We start from the raw sequence: 18993 nt of genomic DNA, 5'->3' as shown, positions 1-18993 counted from the left end.
AGAACTCCGGCGGCAGAAGGGCTTCCAGTCCGACATTCAGGTTGCTCTGTTTTTGCTGGACAGGTGGGTAACGTTAAATATTTTTTTTTTCTTCTAAATTGACGCTTATGTTCGCCAAACCCACACAAGGATATAATTAGCTAGAACTATGCACGTTCACAATTATTTCAGGAAGCACGGAGATGCGGAGAAGGGAGGGTCTAGCTCCGATTTGTTTGAAAATATTCGAACGTCAACACCCAGGATCGCTTTGAGAACCTTTAACGTCATTTACGTCACAAACTTACATGGTCTTAGAAATCAGGAGTCTGTAACACTGGTAGTCGGAGATTTGTACCCATATGATTTATGCTGTACGAGCTTGGCACAGATCAGGATCAGCCTGCTTGCCACTGAGGACGGCCTCCTTTGGCTCCCGCCCCTCCCTCTTGGACCCAGCAGCAGCCTTCATCTGGGCCGCACCGCAGAGGTGGTTGCAGGAAGGCGTCTCAGCCTGCTCCAGCCCGCTAAACGTCAGGCCAAGCGGCTCTGTTAAGAGATGGCATTCAGTTCTTTCCGGGAAAGGTTAGCAGGTCCTCTCCTTCCCCCAGTGGAGAATCTTTTGTTTTCCACTTACCCCCTGGTAGGCAACACCCCAATGTGGTTAAAGAAAGAACTGACACACCCATCTCTGAGCCATCAGAGGTCCCAGATGACAGTGCGCATCACTCACAAGCCTCGCCACTCTCGAACCCCTCTGTCGCCCGACCCCTGGCAAAGCAGGCCCCCGGGACGCTATGCCTCGCCTGTCTGAGCCAGTCATTCCACATCGCTGCCTCACCGGTGGTACGTCTGTGGTTTGTATGACTCCGCTGGTACAGTCCTTGGGAGCTTGGGGTCACGATAACCATAAGGCTCGGCTACACAATTCAGTTCGCACAATCTCCCCCCCGCTTCCGTGGAGTCCGTTACACTATGGTCGGTGGCAATACCCCTGTCATGCGTGCTGAGTTTTCTACCTTACTGGTGAAAGGTGCGATTGAGATAGTCCCTCCAGCCGAAATGAGGTCCAGCTTCTACAGCCCCTACTTCATTGTACCCAAGAAAACCAGTGGGTTACGAACAATCCTAGACCTGCGCGTCTTGAACTGTTCCCTTCACAGGCTTCCGGTCAAGATGCTCACAGCCAAATGTATTTTCCAGTGTGTGGGGTTGCAGACTTGGTTTGCAGCAATCGGCCTGAAGGACGCCTACTTCCATGTCTCCATTCTTCCTCGACATAGACCATTTCTATGGTTTGCTTTCGAGGGGCGGGCATACCAGTACACGGTGACATGATACTGAGGCCCCGTCCACACTACTACGTTTTCGTATAAAAACGGAGACCTTTTGCTACGTTTGCACCTCCCGTCCAGCCTAAAGCGGGAAAAACGAAGACCCGGAGAAGTTTGGAAACGCTGCAGCTCCGTTTTTCGTTTTGAATCTCCGGAGGGCGTTTTAGTGTGGACGAGACAAAACGGTGGAGTTTAGAAACGCCGACTAATACGCAGATAAAACATTTCTAATACGCAGATAAAACGCTGGTGTGGATGGAGATCGTATTCGTTTTAATTCTCCGTTTTTAAACGAAAACGCAGTAGTGTGGAGACCAGCTCTTTGTCTGTTGTGGTGGAAAGCTGAAGGGAAAGGCTCTCTCCAAGCAAAGGTTGTCTCACTGGATTGTGGACGGCATTGTTTTGGCATACCAGAAATAGGGTCGACCATGCCCCCTTAGTGTGATGGCTTACTCCACCCGTAGTTAGTCTTCCTCTTGGGCTCTAGCACATGGCGCCTCACTACCAGACATCTTCAGAGCTAAGGCTGTTCTTAGCTTTACTGTACTTATCTGTGCTGTGCTGTTATGCATGGTATTACTGTCTTTTAATTTGTAGTCCTGTAAAGCACTTTGGTCAGTCGGTGGCTGTTGTAAAACGTGCTATATAAATAAAATTAACTTGAACTTGAACTCTACATGCTGCCAAAACAGCACCAACCCAATGATATATCAAACTTGTTGAGGCTCACTTGGATTGAGACCTGGGGAATTTGGAGGCCAGGGTCATTATCCTGCTGAAAAAGGCCACTTCCTCCGGGAAACACCATTGTCATGAAGGATTCTTCAACAATGTTTAGGTACGTGGCACGTGTCAAATTTACATACACATGATTTCCCAGCAGAACATTGCCCAGAGCATCACACTCCTTCCACTTTCTTGTCATCAGTACATTCTGGTGCCCTCACTTCCCCACTTAGACGACGTACATGTTCACAGCCATCTAGACAATGTTCAAGAAAACAGGATTCATTCTTTAAAATGTCACTCCACCCATTTGTATTAAGCTTTCCATTGTTAGAAATTCAGTTATACTATTGAATGGTCATGCAACACTCTCTCATTTTCCCCTGAGACGAAAGTAATCTGCTATTTACCTTTTTCAATTCCTCCTACAATGAGGCAAAAATCGTAATTTTCCGTCATCGTAGGAGGAAGTGTAAGAGAGGGGGATTTCTGTAAAACTACAAGCACTAGATCTCACCCTTTCAAACCCGCCCGAAGGGGGTTGGGCCTAATGCGCTAACAGACCAATCACAGATCAGTGCCAGTGCGTCTGATTTCACCAGCAGAAACGTTTTAAAAAAAAATATGGACGAAGCTACTAAATACGCAGACGGATGATCGGTACGCTCATCGGTAATCACGCCACTGGCCTCGCGACGTTCTCCCGCGGCCCGCACTCGTCCCGCTCGCCACAGTAAACATGATGAATGGCGACTGTAGAACACAAAAGCCGAATCCCAGACATTTTGGGCGATCTCGGAACACATTTTTTGGCAGACTTATCACGGAGACTCGGTAGTAGCCTAGACTTGTTGTTTAACTACTGCGCAGTTACCAGTAGGCGTGGCCTCCTAGGGCAGGTAAGCAAGTGCATTCTGGGAGTTGTTGTCTTTCATCCACATAAGCCAAAAATACATTTTCTGTCTTTTCTTAGTCTAGAAAGATCCAAATTCAAAAATAATTTCCCATTTCTTCGCGCCGAAACGCGTTTGTGTAAAATAAACTGTCTATGCAAAGTGCGGCCTCTTTCCTCCAAATATGTACTCTAATTATTAGGCCAGGACTCTTAAAATAAATTTAAATGTAACTATTGAGTGAAGCCTGCTCCAACCTCCATTAATTTCTACATAAATGACCCATTTTAAGTACACATTCATCTTTCCAGAGGTGGAATGACCCTTTAAGGTAACAAAGCTCTGGGCTTTTGATAGTACTTAGAATAACTAAGTCCACTAAAGGGAGGCAGAGTGTTTTCACATTAGGCTCCTAAACTCTGGAATAGTGTTCCTGATAATATTCAGGGCTAGGACTCGCTCTCCCAGTTTAAAGATGCAGTTCTAGCTTAATGTTATAAACAGCAGCAAAACTAATTATTTTCTATTTGCTTCTCTGTTTTATCTTGTGATGCCCATCCTGAGGTAACTAGTTAACTCCAGTTTGCATCCAGCCTATTATGAAGACTTCAGATGCCCAACACCAATGAAGAGACGGCGCCAACCCCCGCGAAGACTTCAGATAATGCAACTCTGAATCAACATGCACCAATGCTACATTTTTCATAATATAATTTGTTAACAAACAAGTATTCAATAATTACATTGTTTAAATTAATAGCTTTTTCGCTAACTGTGATATACATTTCTGCAATCCATAACCTAGACCTGTGATAACAGATCATTCTAAATTGTAATGTGGACTGAAATGGTGTGTATTGTGAAAAGCGCTATACAAATAAATGTGAACTGAATTGAACTGAATCGTCTTCCACTGATCCAAGGTCCAGTTCTGAGACTTCCGTGTCCATTGTCGGTGCTTTCAACGGTCATCATAGCAGAGGTGTAACGGATGAAATAGTGAAAGTTAATATTTACGTTGTCATTTCTGGTGTGGGTGTGGGTCGGGAATCAATAGGCACAGGGGACTCGGGGTCCAATAAGCAGGACTATCTCGACTCAATTTGGTACTCACTGATAGGCAGCTCCTTTGAAACGCTCCCATAATTATTTGTGCTAGATAGGTAAATATAGATATAGATAAATCAGTAAGTCCAAAGCCTTAGAGTCATTGTGTTATCTGTCATGGTTCTGCAGTTCACAAAACTGTAAAAACAATTTGGATATCGCTGTATATTATTTCCTCTGTTTTAGTAAACATCACAATAATAAAGTGTTTGGATACACAGACGAGTTCTGTATTGCCTACAACATAATGCCCAGACACCGTGTTTGTTGTCATAGCTAGAAATCTTTCGGAATCACTTGTCGCCTTGTTTGATCAAACCACTGTTTGCTTTGCCTGAGCCAAACCGAGAGCAGGGAGAGACAAGGTACGTGCTGTGGAACATGTGTCATGGATGAGGAGGGGGCGAGGGTGGGACAGTCTCGGCATAGTGACTCCGAGGCTTGGACCCTGTCATTGATTTTGCCATGATTCAAAAAGAGAGGGGGGTTATGTGTGGGAGGAAGACCCAAGGACAACCCCCCTTTACTAGTAAACAAAGACAGCCAGAATTTGGCAATACAAAGAAAGAGAGAGAGAGTGTGAGAATCTGCATAGTAAGTAGAGAGTGACTATGCGTCCACTGTCTTGATTCCTGAATGGGACGAGAGCCAGATCAGGCTCCTTGTTTAAGGTCCAGTGGCGCGCCACAAGACAGGAAACTCACATGAAAGAATGGGGGACAGGGACGTCGGAGCCACTAAGGTGGCCTGTCGTCGGAAGTTATTGTTTCTGAATAAGAAGCATCCAAAATAATCTTGAGTTCATTGGGTAGTGCTTTCTTTGTTACAAGACAAACTGTTTGCTCCCCACCACACACACTGGTTTCCATGTTTTACGGGGACTTCCCAAAAACATGATGATTTGTATACAAACTATCCTCTCACACTAACCCTACGTCTAAATCTATACCCATCACAGAGAACTTTCTGGAATTTAATTACTAAGCTGTTTTCCACATGTGAACCAAAAAAAGTGCCAATACACTCTAAACAATGCTGGGTTGTTTCAACCCAAATTTGGGTCAAACATGGACAAACCCAAATGTTGGGTTAAAAAATGCAATTAAAAAAATTACAGTTGAAAGTGAAAGTTGGATTAAAATTTGAAATTACATTTTTTTTTATAAGTATTTTTATTAGGATTTTAAATTTTACAAAAAAGCAAAAGAAAACAAAATACATTTAGATGTATACAACTCAATGAATGATAATATTAGCAGAAATGAAATTACATTTTTAACCCAATATTTGGGTTTGTCTATATGTGACCCAAATTTGGGTTAAAACCACCCAGCATTGTTTTGAGTGTAAATGAATGTACTGGTATTTCCTATCCCTGTCCACATAATACCAGGTAGACACACACACATGCATATGCAAGCATGCACACAGACAGTCTTTAAAAAGTTAATACCTTTTTTCAAAAAGAATGCATTAATTTGATCACAAATGACAGTAAATACATTTATAATAACATTTTTTTCAAATAAATGCTTTTGAATTTTCTATTCATCAAAGAATATGGATGTATCTCATCACAAAAAATATTAAGCAATACAACATTGTTAATTATATCTCTTGAACCCAAATCAGTTTTTTTCAAAATTAAGGTTTTTGATGAAAACAAAACTTCAATGGGAACCAAACGGTTCAAGGTCCAAAAGACAGTTTCAGTGCAAACTGCTCAAAGGGCTTTAAACGAATCCAGACGATGAATAAGAGTCTTATCAAGCGAAACGATTGCTCATTTAAAAAATAAAATAACAAAGTTTAAGTTTTATAAGCTCAAATGCTCGCCTTGCTCTGTTCTGTGATGCCGTTCGTGACTCTCCTGTTCAAACATCAAAATGAAAAAAAAAAAATGTCGTGTCATTTGGTTCATTCAACGAACGAAATTAATGAATTGACTCGAATTGCAAATATTCGTTCATTTAGATCAGGAGAGTCACGAACGTGGGGGTGAGTAAATTATCAGCAAAAGTTTTTTTAAAAGTGAACTACTCCTTTAATGCATCACTCCAAAGCATTGTTATGTTAATGCATTGCTGTCATAGTGATAGATAAATATGTGAAGCTCTTTCTCCATTTCAAGATAAGGGTTTGCAGGCCAAAAGAGGAAAGCTGCAGATGATCTTTGGCAGCGTTCTCCCACACACACACACACACACACACACACACACACACACACACACACACACACACACACACACACACACACACACACACACACACACACACACACACACACAGCCTGCTGGTGGCTCTGCTGCTCGAAACCTGACTGATGGTTTCAGGAAGACACCGGGACCCTGCCCACCCCATCATCTTCAGCTATAAATATCACACTGCTCTTTCCGAAGTGTGGGGACTTTAATACACTGCAAAGAGCTTCATCGACTGATAAAATCTGCACTTGACAATGATAAGATGGCCAGCTTTTACTGGCTGAAGAATATTGGGATATTTCTAGCTTTAGCCTTTGCTCTCTCCAACAGAAATATATATATATATATATATATATATATATATATATATATATATATATATATATATATATATAGGACTGTGCAAAAATTAATTGCGATTAATCGCATCCAAAATAAAAGCCTGTGTTTACATAATATATTTGTGTGTGCTGTATATAATTATTTTGTATATATAAATATACACACATGCATGTATATATTTAAGAAAATGTGTTATTCATATATAAAATATTTATATTTATATAATATAGATAATGTATTTATATACAGAATTTAAGCGCAAATAATTCTTAAATATATACATGCATGCATAGGTATTTATATATACACTATAATTATATACAGCACACACAAATATATTATGTAAACACAGACTTTTATTTTGGATGCGATTAATCGCAATTAATTTTTGCACAGCCCTAATATATATATATATATATATATATATATATATATATATATATATACTTCATTCAAATGGCTTCTTCAATAAATTTCAGTGTAATTTCAAACAACCTCCATATCATTCACAGCTTAACAGCTTTCTTTCCCAATGCAAATGATTTGCCCTTTCTTCAACTCTACTGGTTATAACTAAAATGCAAAAGATAGTTTTGCTGCAGAAATTGCCAAACAGCCACTGGATCAAAAGTTTTTTTTTTAAGGCACGCTGTGCATAAAGTCACATAGTGTACATGTCCTTCAGCACCAATAATAGGTTAAGAACATATTAAATTAGAGGCTTGTGTGTAATGCGCTACCATTGACACAGTTATTGTTGTTAGATTACACCTTGTTCTCGCCGTTGAACGTTATTAAACAGCAGATGCATGCTAATCATGTCACTATGCCAAACCATTCAGAGAATTACGGACAGCCAGCCGACAGACAAAAAGAAATCCTGAGGTCATTTCATGAATGAAGACTTTAAACAACTGCTGAAGCTAAAGCAATAATGCAGTTACAAGTGTCTTACATAACATTACATAAATGTTCATAATACACGTCAACAAAAATGTTACGGCCGTGAGCTTAGTAAGGTTTTGGCAACAACGTGTTTCAAAAAAAAAACAAAAAAAAAAACGTTTTGGCAACACTCAAATGAATAATTCCTATATGCTTTTTTACTAAACTATTTGCATGCTATTCTTAAGCATTAAAAATGCACACATATTGTCAAGAAAATCTTTGCCAGCCTCCACTCACCTACAGTTATCCGTACAGTCTTGTGTCCAGCTTGAATCATAACTACATACCCACAAACAGTTTGACCTCTTTAAGCACAGGGTTTTAGTTTTCCATCCTAACCACAGTATTTTGCATCAGGGACTTGAAATTTAAGTTAGATTTGAAATGTCTTCACTTTCCAGATTTGTGTCTGATCTTAAGTGTGCATCTTTAGTCTATCTCAAGTCAAAACATTCAATTTCAGGCCAGCATTCATTTTTCTCTTATCATGCATTGTTTATCGTAGTCTATTCTTTGACCTTGTGATCTGTTTCCATGCATGCTATCTACCTGCTAAATCTGACCTTGTTTTAGAAATGGTTTAAACCCCTTTGGTTTCAATGGATCCATCCACAAAAGCCATTGTTACAACCAGGGTTTGACATTCACTGTTTTTGCTGTTTTACACTGTTTTTTTTTATTATTTCACTGGCCACAATTTTGGCATCGATACCATGGAAGAAAAGTGTCTGGGGTATATCTATATATATAAAAGAGATATTTTTAATATTATCTTATAATTTGGCAGCCGGTATATTAGGCTGCTATCACTTTAAGACCTGACACATGGATCCATACTATTACACATGCGTTTTCTTTCTTAATCTCAACTGTTTACGTTCACTTAAAACATAACTTAAACATAACAGGCATTTTGGAATTATTTTGTGTGTATTTGACTGCACAAATGTATAAAATTATGCACAATACATGCATTCCCACACCGATATTCAAGCAAATGAAACGTGTGAGTGAGGGGAGGCGGGCTTGTGTGTAACTCGCTGTCGGAGAGATGAGAGATCAGGGGTGTATCGTGTATCTATTCTGTGGAAAATGAGTATTAAGCCGAGCGTTTCATATATTTCAGTATTGATTTGTATCGAAATATTACAATTTTTGACAACACTATGCCACACTATTTCAAATGCCTTTATAAAAGACTACAAAATAAAAAAGAATATATTATACATAAAATTCAACCAGACAAAGTTGATAGTAGGAGTGACTGCGTTACACGCCACTGTTGAAATACATGAGTGTGCCCTGTTTATGAGACAAAATGCTTACTTCAAAACATATGAATGGTATATGATATGTTTCAAGTAATAAGTATTATCAGCCATTATCTAAGTATCACATTTTCCTGTTTCATGTTTCAAAATGAAATATTTGGTTTTGGTTGCTGAATTGTAGCGTTTCTTAATCCAGCTTCATTTAATTGAATCATTCAATGAAAATATGGCCATCACGTGTGTACAGTGCCTCAAACAGAAATAATCCTACATAATAGGTCAAAAACAACTGTGTTTACCAATCCATTTGTTTATACTCATACAGGTTGTTTTCTTTTCCTTGACAATGGCATCCAGTCTATCCAGAGATATTTTGGGGTTTGTTTCTGCTTTGGATCCATTATTGACAGAGTGATGCATAATAATACTCCTTTTTCCACCAGTGTCGTTTCTCTGGTTGCACAATTTGTTTATGTTTATCACGTGTATGGGAAATGGACAGTTGACTTGAGGATGACTCTATTTCTGTCCATTTAGAAACAAAAAACAAAAAGAGTGTAACCTCCAATCAAAAGGTTAGAAAGATAAACCACACAACAAGGGGAGCAAATAAGATGTCAAATACATTGTTTTCTAAGACACGTGATTTCTAAACAATCAAATGCATTAGCACAACACAACATGTAATATTAAACCTCTAGATTGTGATTTATTGCACAACCAAATTGTCTCAATAATTAATAAACGTCCGCAACAGAACGTATTTTTTCAAAAATTACGCGAATAAAGTCGAAATATTGCGACTTTAATCTTGAAATACTTCGACTTTATTTGGTTGTGCAATAAATGCCAATCTAGAGGTTGAGTTTTGCTGTTTTGTTGTGCTGTAGCCTAATGCAGATGATTGTTTAGAGATCACGTGCGTCTCATTGTTAGAAAACAATATCTTTGACATCTTAATTGCTCCCCTTGTTGTGTGGTTTATCTTAACCTTCTGAACACTTTTTGTTTTTCTAAGGTGTTTCTAAATGGACAGTCATCCTCAACGTCTTTATTATCACACACATAACTTCTACGGAAGACCGTATTCTAGTGATTTTGACTTCATTCTCAAAATATTACGACTTTATTCCCGTAATGTTTCGAATTTAATCTCGAAATTGTATATGTATATTTTTATTTACTCCTTAGCTTACCTTAGCCCAGGCCAAAGTCATCGGTTCTCTCCACAGCCAAACTTGAAAAGGTTTGAGGATATTTTCCAGAACACTGGCTCCCTCTGCTGACGGACAGTGACAAGAAAAAGACTTTGTACAGCTTTCTTTTCTATTATTTTCATATTTCTTTTGATTAATCATTCAAAAATATTTGACAGATTTTTTTTCTAAAATTTACCTGGACCGTTTGCGAAGGCCCCCATAGCCTTAGTCTTAAACAAACCCTCTAAACATCAGGTAATGAATACGTCCTTGTTTCATAAATCTAATTTAGTCGTATAATTGATTTTCAAATGTCCGGGTTTCCCATAAGCATAAGTCGTCATAGTTGGGTTTTGTGTGTAAAACAGAAAAGATTCGTGAATTGCGCGAAATTGAGGCGGAACTGTTTTCGAGCGAGCTCACACACCACAGGGAAGACTTTCGGAGGTGGACGTTTGTAACGAGATGCCAAATCCCATGTAGCTAATGTTCATTCTCTTATTTAGTAAATGAACGGTACAATTACACCACGTAATTGGTATTGACATGGAAGAGACCGAGAAAACTGAGTGTATAGATTGGGGTGGACATGTTTGTGGAGAAATAACAGCCAACAACGAAACATGGGATGATAAATTAGTAAAAAATGCTCATGATGGACTACCTCAGCCGTTTTCAGACTGTGACAGATGCTCAGTGATATCAGGAGACTGTCTTTATTATCATTATGGCTGTGATGGCAAGGACGACAGAGGCTGGGGTTGTGGATACAGGACTATTCAGACCATGTCTTCATGGCTGTGTTTTAATCAACCTCAGAGTGTGAGCCACAAGCGCAGACACCCACCTAGTCTTCCTGAAATACAACAAACTTTGGTGGAAATAGGGGACAAACCACATTCATTCTTGGGATCCAGGGAGTGGATAGGGACATTTGAGGCAAGTCTAGTTCTTGACCAGCTCTATGATGTTCCCTGCCGCATAGTGCATGTGCGGAACGGAAAGGAGCTCTATCAAACCGTTGAGGATCTTCACAACCACTTCCTTACCCGTGGGGCACCTGTTATGATGGGAGGAGACAGGGATAATTCCTCTAAGGGGATCTTAGGTGTGTGCACCGGTAAACAGGAGAGTTTTCTGCTTGTTATGGACCCTCACTACTTTGGCTGCCCCTTAGATAAAAACTCTTTGCAAAGTAAAGGTTGGGTTTCATGGAAACCAGTTGCTTCTATGGATCAGTGTTCTTTCTATAATCTTTGCCTGCCTCTTAGTGGCAAGAAGTGACTGTTTCTTGTTAGATTGTTTAAAAAAAAATTCACATTGTCTGTCTGTTGTAACCTGTATGTGAGGATTTTTTTTTTTTTTTTTTTTTTTTACAGATGTCATAGTCATACTGTGGCTGACTATTAGTACATTTTCTGTTTGACCTCATCACGTGAATTAAATAACTAAATAAAAATGGCATGACTTCCACAATCATTTCTTCCCTGCATTATCACCATTAACCTCAAAGATGATTTGAATAGCAAACCATGATAACGAACTGGTAAAAGAACCATATGGGACACTACATTTTATTTCAGTATTTTTTTCTCTCACAGCTGAGACTCTAATAACAGCGTCTTGATGTTTGTCTCACTGTTTTGCTTACATTTACAGTCATTTATTGTTTTTAAATGATCCAAAATCTGACTTTCACATGAAGGCTATAAAGCATGTTATAAAACATCCTAACAAACTCCTTCTAAAGAAAAAGGTCAAAACATAAATGAAGCCCAGTTGCCTTGCTTACCTAAATGTTTAGCACGTAGATATTGTTAATGTAAAAAAAGCAGTTTGAACTACTTTGTCCCCAAGGAATAGATGATAAGTTCATCATTATCATATATATATATTTTAATGTTGTAATGTGTACATATAACAGTTTCTGCAAGTTTTAAAAAAGTATTACAATTTTTAATTCTCCCTAACATCATAAAGTCTCCCTAAATTCATAAAGTCATGGCATTAAATGATGCATGCATTGCAAAAATGAAGTATTTTTGTCCTGTTTTCCAATACAAATATCTAAACAAATTTAAAACAAGACACATTTACTTGAGATGTAAAATGAATTCTTGAAAAATTGAACAAAATTAAGTGTGTTTATGCTTAAAACAAGAACAAATATCGGTCCACGCCTTTAAATTAAGCTGATTTTTCTGAGCCAATTGGCAGATATTTTTTTGTTTTGTTTTAGTCATAAACTTAATTTTAATCACAGAAAACAAGACTTACAGTAATTTTACTTATAGTAATTTTACATCTGATGTATCTTGATTTAGGAATCTTTAAATATTTGTACTGGAAATAAAGACAGAAATACTTTTTTTTGCAGTGTGATCAGAAGGTGCAGTAAAATATATTTCCATATTGTGGAAGTTTTGAGTAGAACAATTGTAAAATGAATTAGCAATATCTGTTGGAGGTTTTATTTTCCAAACTCTGAAGTGTTAATACAACTCATTGATGTTTTGTCTTCCCTTCAATTCACTTCTTAAATATTTTTTACTTGGTCTTAAAAAGGTCTTAAGGTTACCTTCATAAAACCTGCAGAAACCCTATATGATACCTTGAAATAATAATGATTCAACCAGTGGCTGAAGGCCTTCATTCAGTGAATCCTTACAAGTCTGGCACACAGTCATTGTAAAAGATCTGGAAGTTCTTGTCCACCTCCATTTTGCCCTTGAGAAACTTCTCCAGATTCTTGATGGGAACCTCCACTATGTGGTTGTTCACACGATCATTGAGACCGTAGGCACCAAACGCCGGGAACTTGTACCGCTCTGAGTAGGGGGCGTTGTGGTCGTAATCCGTGCAGCAATAGGCCGTCCACACGAACTCGGGGATGGCGACACGATCTTGGTTCTCGCGTCGAATCATATTACCTGATGTTGTGACCCCAGTTACAAGATAAGCCTTTCCGTGGCAATAGTTGTTGAGGCGTTTGCGGGTAACCTCTACCTGTGTGCTCCAGGGACCAATACTGAACTCTCTTATCAGAGGAACCACGTTGGTCAAGGTGTAGGTGGCGGCCTTGTCCAGCGGGTCTACCTGATGCTCATCTGGGTTCAGTTGGCCACGTTCATACTGGACCACGTCGGCGTAGTCTTCTAACACAGCCTGCGTGTCTTCAAAGTTTTTGTGCATGAAGGTGGACTGGGGGAAGGGCTCCATGTTACTGCTTCCTTTATCAGTTGCCAGCTGTGAAAAATAACAAACACAGGTGAGGAAGATTTAAGATATGTAATCCCTCCAGTCCTACTCACCCCGCTCTGCGCAGGACTGGAACTGGCATGTTAGGCGCTAACAAGTCTCTAATGGCGCTTTTCCATTGCATGGTATGACCCAGGGGTGCGTTTCCCATACAACTATGTAGTTAGCTGCTTGACTACCATAGTATGATAGCCTGGTTCAACCAGACTCTAGTTCATTTCATTTCCACATAGAGTCTGGAACCGCTCCATTAAGAAACGTTTCCTTCCTTGTAGGCGGGTTCACTATTAAAGTTCAAATCTATTGGATCTGCCCAAAGTCACTCACGATCTGCCATAGCCAATCGCTAACGGGGTGTCGTGAGTGACGTATGTCACGCGCCGAAATGGCTGGAAACAAGTCCGAATGATCAGAGGATTATGTTTACAATAGGATTTCAGTCAACGAGCGCCGCAGGTTTTGTTAATCTAGGAACAATTATTAATTCGAAATGTATATTTGACACGAAGGACAGTGATATATTCATTCAACGGTGGAAGCTGTGTCTAATCATTACAAATACGCCGCTGTGGTCGTTTCTGATCTGCCGCAAATGCTGTAGCAGCTACAGTGAATGATCAGTCTGTCTCTACCTGCAGATGTGTAATAAACAACAATTTTTCATATTACGTCTTATTGTTTCTTAATTACCTTAATTATGGTCTTCAAAGTATGTGTTTGTACATTTTTATGTGGCATTTATTTTTTTTAGTAAAACAAATCAACCATTGCCATCTAAAACTGAAAATCAAATATCTTCAAAGTATGGTTTTTCACATTTTTATTTATGACAATTATTTTTTTTTAAATCACAACCAATTTGTATGATTTACAACATGTAAAACTGACACACCAACCTCCTGCACGAGTGCACAAAGGGGCTCAAAATGTTCTATTCATCACAAGAATCAGTAAATTTACAGTTGGGAATATGAGCGACTGACATGACTCCTGAGCGGATCTTCAACAATAGTTTAGCAGCGAGGACTCGGGGCTTCTGAACACCGCGAACACCAGGCTAAACTGTCCGTCCAAAATGTCACGGAAAATCGAATGTCATCCAAAATCGTGCACGAACTGCCCAGCACAAACTTCCAACCTTTCTGCCTCCTTCACTTGGTCCTCAGTTGTGCAACAAGAGGTTAGACGATAACAATCCGGCTTTTCTGTATATTTCTTTTCCAACAACGGACCGAATAGCTTTTCTCACGTCTTTCTCCGCTGCCATTACTGAATTGAAACTGACGCGCTTACATCAACGTCATCTTTCTCAGCCACTCCCTCTATTCGCTGATTGGTCCTACAAAAAATTGATTTCTGGAAACCTAAGGATATGGAGCGATCCCAGACGTAGTACAGAAGTAAAATGAAATTGAGCGGAAGTGCGTAGGAGGGCGCAGCCAGGCTAATAGTATGACGCATCGTTGGAGAAATCAACTAGCTAGTCGCGACTGTTTCCCGAAACCCATTGTCACAAAGTATCGTTCAACCACGTTGGTTTCGCATGTGGTGGAATAATAACTACTTTTAATGAAACGCTAGATTTTTTATATATAAATTACGGACATGTCATCTGAGGACTATTTCTAATTGTTCTCAGTTATTTTGCTTTATTACCAGACTTAATATTTGGCTCGTTCTTACATAGTATGCACGTTCGCACTAACCTGGCCCTAGCCGGATGAATGTCGTTCCGCTTAGCTCCGCCTAGCTTCACTCACATCCATCTGGAACCTCTTCCATTGAGAGTGATTTCTCCAACCAACTTTATGGCTTAGGCAATCAGGTCGCAGGGCGGGAGTTTCATAGATGTGACGTAGTGGAGAAGCGACCGTGAGACTGTTTTGATTCAGACAACAATGGCGGCTCGCATCGAGGAAGCAACCGCGTCAACATTGATGCTGCTATTTTTATCCGTGTTGTCCAATCTACCTAATATTGTTTCATTAAAAGAACATCAGAGAACGGCTCTGAAGGCTTTTGTTGGTGGAAACGATGTTTTCGCCCTTCTCCCGACCGGATTTGGCAAGCGTCGCTTTTTCCTGCGTCGTTCTCATCAGCGTCACGGGTTGGCTTCGGTGTGAGTGGTTGAAATAGCACGTCGATAAAGATGACAGACAAGTGGCTTATCCAATCATATGCAAGGATTTTTGATAAGGCCCAGCCTTCTGAAACGCCATTTCAATGGATCGGTTCCAGATGGATGAGTGGAGCTAGGCGGAGCGAAATTCATCTGGCTAGGGCCAGGTTACGTTCGCACATGCGCATTCTTCAAAATCTGTACTTTAAATCTTTTGAAAAACCAAAAGAAGTAAATTACATTTGTATGTATTTTGAATAAAAGGCACCAGTTTTACTGGATGTCAGCTAGCTTATTTTGCTCAAGATAAGGATTTATTACGTCCAAATGTGTTGCAATATAGAAACGATGCTTCTACCCACAGGTTGAGAGCTGTCGTTCAAACCACACAACTCCGCGATGCTGTTTGTGAATGTTCGTTGGAACGCTTGTTTCGGGAAACACCGACTCATTGAACTATGCTGATAACGACGAAACTTGCGACCATAGTTGGCTAACGGCGCTTTCGGGAAACGCACCCCAGCTCGGCACGCTTTACTTTGGCTTGGTTTGCTTTTCCACTGCAGTTTAGTAGGCTACAGCTTCAAAGTGGGTGGGATTATAGACTAAATATATGCGGCAAATATTGCAAATCGAACAACGCTGGTAGTGACGATTCTCTCTGACCAATCGGTGATCTGCAGTGTTTACACGTTACATTTTAGTATCGTACGGCTCGCTAGGAACCTGAACCAAGTTGATACTTAAAAAAGGTACTGTATAGTCTCTGACGTCACGCCGCCAGATTGTTGGCTGAACGTCTGATGCATATGAAAAGTAAGCCGTCCCATCCTGCGGATAAGTGCCAAAACATCAGTCGCTAGTGCGCCTCTTGAGATCAGGGGAGTGAGGTTTCCATGCACAGCTTTAACTATCTGGCCCTAAACCTCTCTCCTTTCCAGGTCACGGCGCTAGTGTAACCCCTCCAGTCCTACTCGCTCCACTCCGAGTGGGATTCGAACCGGCATTTCCAGCATGGGAGACTGGTGTGCTAACAAGGACAATGAAGGCCGCAGTCTCTAGTGATTCAAGATTAAAGGCTGATTTATACTTCTACGTCAGACCTGCGCTATAGACTACACGTTTTCATTTATACTTCTGCGTCGTTGTCCGCATTGACGCGCAATCACACATGCAGAGGGAGCATGTGAAACCCTGGGAGCGGATGTAGCAGACCAATAACAGCGGTACGCGAAGAATTGGCGCGTTGTTACATTTTTGGAGAGGTGCATGCAGGGTACCCTGAAGGGTACGCACGCTACACACAGCCTACGGCGTGAGTTCGACGCAGAAGTATAAATTGGGCTTAAGAGACCCAGAGGTATGAGTATAAAAAGTACTAAACCCCCTTGCCAAATGTTATGATTACAATAAACTAATATTCAGATCATATTAAAAAAAAAATGAGATGGGAGGAAAAATTATTTTTCGATGCTTTCGCGTTCTTTCGCTAAAATTTCGCGTCCCCCTGCAAACATTTTGAGTTCTTTGTGAGGGAACGCAAAACTTTTCTTCCGAGAGAATGCTAATGTTTTTACATTTTCCCTCATATCTCATATTTTTCTATCACAGTGTTCCTTTAGGGGCTCCGTACATTCACACATTTCAGAAGATAAACTTTTTGTTTTAAAACAGATTTAATATATTATGTATACTGCTTTTTATATTTACATATTTTAAATATAATTTATTCCTGTGATCAAAGCTGAATTTTCAGCATCATTACATGATCATTGAATATTTCTAATACCACGTATGCTGATTTGCTGCTCAAGAAACATTTTTTGAAACTATATCATGTTGAAAACAGTTGTGCTGATTAAAATTTTCATATGTGAAACATGATAGCCTACAGGAAAATCCTAAAGACAGCATTGTTTGTTTGTTACTATATGTAGAAAGTCTTACTGTCACCTTTGATAAGTTTCAAAGGTGTTCATACAGAGGTTACTGAATATGTTATTCTTAGCACACACTCACCTGTGGTTCAAACATCCAGGGGACGTCAACCCGCTTCTCCCCATCGGACTTCTTGAAGATGTATGCTGAATAGATGGGGATGTGTTTTTGGGGGTTGTAGAAGGTGATGAAGCGAGGCTCGTCCACAAACCGTTGGCAGATCTTTTTTAGAGAAGTGCTGAGGTAACCTCGTGGCGGAGTGCCCATGTACAGAAAATCCTTACAGCGCTCGACATGGGAGAAGTCCTCCACCACTCCAGCTTGTGATCTTAATATCAAACACGTCAGTAGGATCAACAAGGATCCAAACCAGAACCAGCAATTGACCAAGAGCTTCATGATGTTTTAAAGAGCGTAAAATGTTGTCTTTCTACTCTGAAATGTTCTTTGGTCAGATAGTGACAGCATAGAGTTGAAGACAAAAACGTTGCGCCTTTTCCCGTGACTGGCTTATTCGCTGTCTCCAATCGACTGTCTCGTTTAAAATCGACTCTTCACTGGTAGGTGGAGAATTAAACGAGAGCCATTGAAAATGGCAAGATCGAGTACAAAGTACATGCAAAACCATGTACGGAGAGTCTGATCTGTAAAACTTGAATGTAAAGCATATTGATAAGACAAACTTTAGTGTGCCGTTATCGTCGTCAACATGCAAATCAAGAAGGTAAATTTGCTCACTGCTGGTGATGTTCACTAATGTTATAGTCGCCCAGCCAGCACTGTGCCTAAATTAGACGCGATGGAAAAAGTAATTTCAATTTAATTCAATTCAATTTTGATGCAATGAAATACTTAATCTACGCAAGCACAATAAATGTGAAAAGAAAACAATAAACTGTACTCAGGGAATTTTCCTTGCACCGCGATGTTCCTCATTCAGTACAAAACATCAGCAATCCAAAAATTTGAGCATTTAAAAACACATATTCAGTTTTCCAGCATCTTTTGCATATTTTATCCCTTTCCAGCAGTAGATTTTGATCCATCTTTTCACACTGAATTCAATGGAGGGACTGAAACACAACTATTAAAAATAGAGCTAACATTCACTAATGCTCCTGATAGAAACACTTTTCACAGTGAAAACTTTTTTTGAAATTGGTAATTGTAGGCCTACTTTTTTTCTCTTCCAGGAAACATCCATCTTCTCTTGCTTCCGAAGTGCAGAATAAAATGGATTTCTAAACAAAATAAGAAAAATTTGGAGATCTTCATCCTGTTCAAATGTTTTCATGCCCTTAATGCATCATCAGTGAATCTTTGATCCTTTTTTTAATATTCGTGCCTGAGTCTCTAAATTGTCCTCAGTGTGAAAAGATGGATCTCAAAATCATACAGTCACTGATGGAAAAGGTTCAAATATGCAAAAGATGCTGGAAAACTGGAATTGTTTAGGCCTGGAGGATTTTTCTGAAGAACATTTAAAAAAAGCTATATGAATTCACAACACACACTCTGCTCTACAGTGTGACAGGATAAGAATGGAAATGATCCACAAAGAGTATGACAAAATCTGATATGTGACTTTATTCACTTCCCAGGTAGAGTCTGCTGGGAAGCTAACCTAAATGTTTTAACATTCCCCTTAAGTTATCAAAATGTTATTTCTGAATTT

The 18993-nt window shown here is 39.7% G+C and overlaps 3 protein-coding genes across 3 annotated transcripts in view; 1 reads left to right on the top strand and 2 right to left on the bottom strand.

Annotated features, from left to right (window-relative positions):
* Positions 1-10269, bottom strand: part of epoa (erythropoietin a) — a 28755-nt gene extending 18486 nt beyond the window's left edge. The window contains exons 1-2 of the mRNA XM_089131118.1: positions 10200-10269; positions 10001-10086 (exon numbers count right to left, since the gene is read on the bottom strand). The gene's annotated coding sequence lies outside the window, so the exon portion shown is untranslated. The remainder of the gene's footprint in view (positions 1-10000; positions 10087-10199) is intronic.
* A 171-nt stretch (positions 10270-10440) lies between these two features.
* Positions 10441-11393, top strand: ufsp1 (UFM1-specific peptidase 1). Its single transcript, XM_039658252.2, has one exon. The coding sequence runs from the start codon at positions 10550-10552 to the stop codon at positions 11285-11287; it is 738 nt and encodes a 245-aa protein (XP_039514186.2). The 5' UTR covers positions 10441-10549; the 3' UTR covers positions 11288-11393.
* A 1177-nt stretch (positions 11394-12570) lies between these two features.
* Positions 12571-17857, bottom strand: LOC120469322 (endonuclease domain-containing 1 protein). Its single transcript, XM_039658248.2, has 2 exons — positions 17400-17857; positions 12571-13249 (listed from the first exon to the last, which is right to left on the bottom strand). The coding sequence occupies exons 1-2, from the start codon at positions 17715-17717 to the stop codon at positions 12668-12670; spliced, it is 900 nt and encodes a 299-aa protein (XP_039514182.2). The 5' UTR covers positions 17718-17857; the 3' UTR covers positions 12571-12667.
* Between the last annotated feature and the right edge of the window lie 1136 nt (positions 17858-18993).

The sequence above is a fragment of the Pimephales promelas genome, chromosome 1, assembly GCF_988280905.1.
Source record: "Pimephales promelas chromosome 1, fPimPro1.hap1.1, whole genome shotgun sequence".
Taxonomy (NCBI): domain Eukaryota; kingdom Metazoa; phylum Chordata; class Actinopteri; order Cypriniformes; family Leuciscidae; genus Pimephales; species Pimephales promelas.
This window is presented reverse-complemented; position numbering and strand designations above follow the sequence as displayed.

What these genes read in the sequence shown, in the direction of transcription:
- ufsp1 (XM_039658252.2), top strand. Translation starts at nt 10,550, where the DNA reads ATGGAAGAGACCGAGAAAACTGAGTGTATAGATTGGGGTGGACATGTT.
- LOC120469322 (XM_039658248.2), bottom strand. Translation starts at nt 17,717, where the DNA reads ATGAAGCTCTTGGTCAATTGCTGGTTCTGGTTTGGATCCTTGTTGATC. An exon ending in CCTGGATGTTTGAACCACAG is followed by an intron (nt 13,250 to 17,399) that starts GTGAGTGTGTGC and finishes TATTTTTCACAG; the next exon opens with CTGGCAACTGATAAAGGAAG.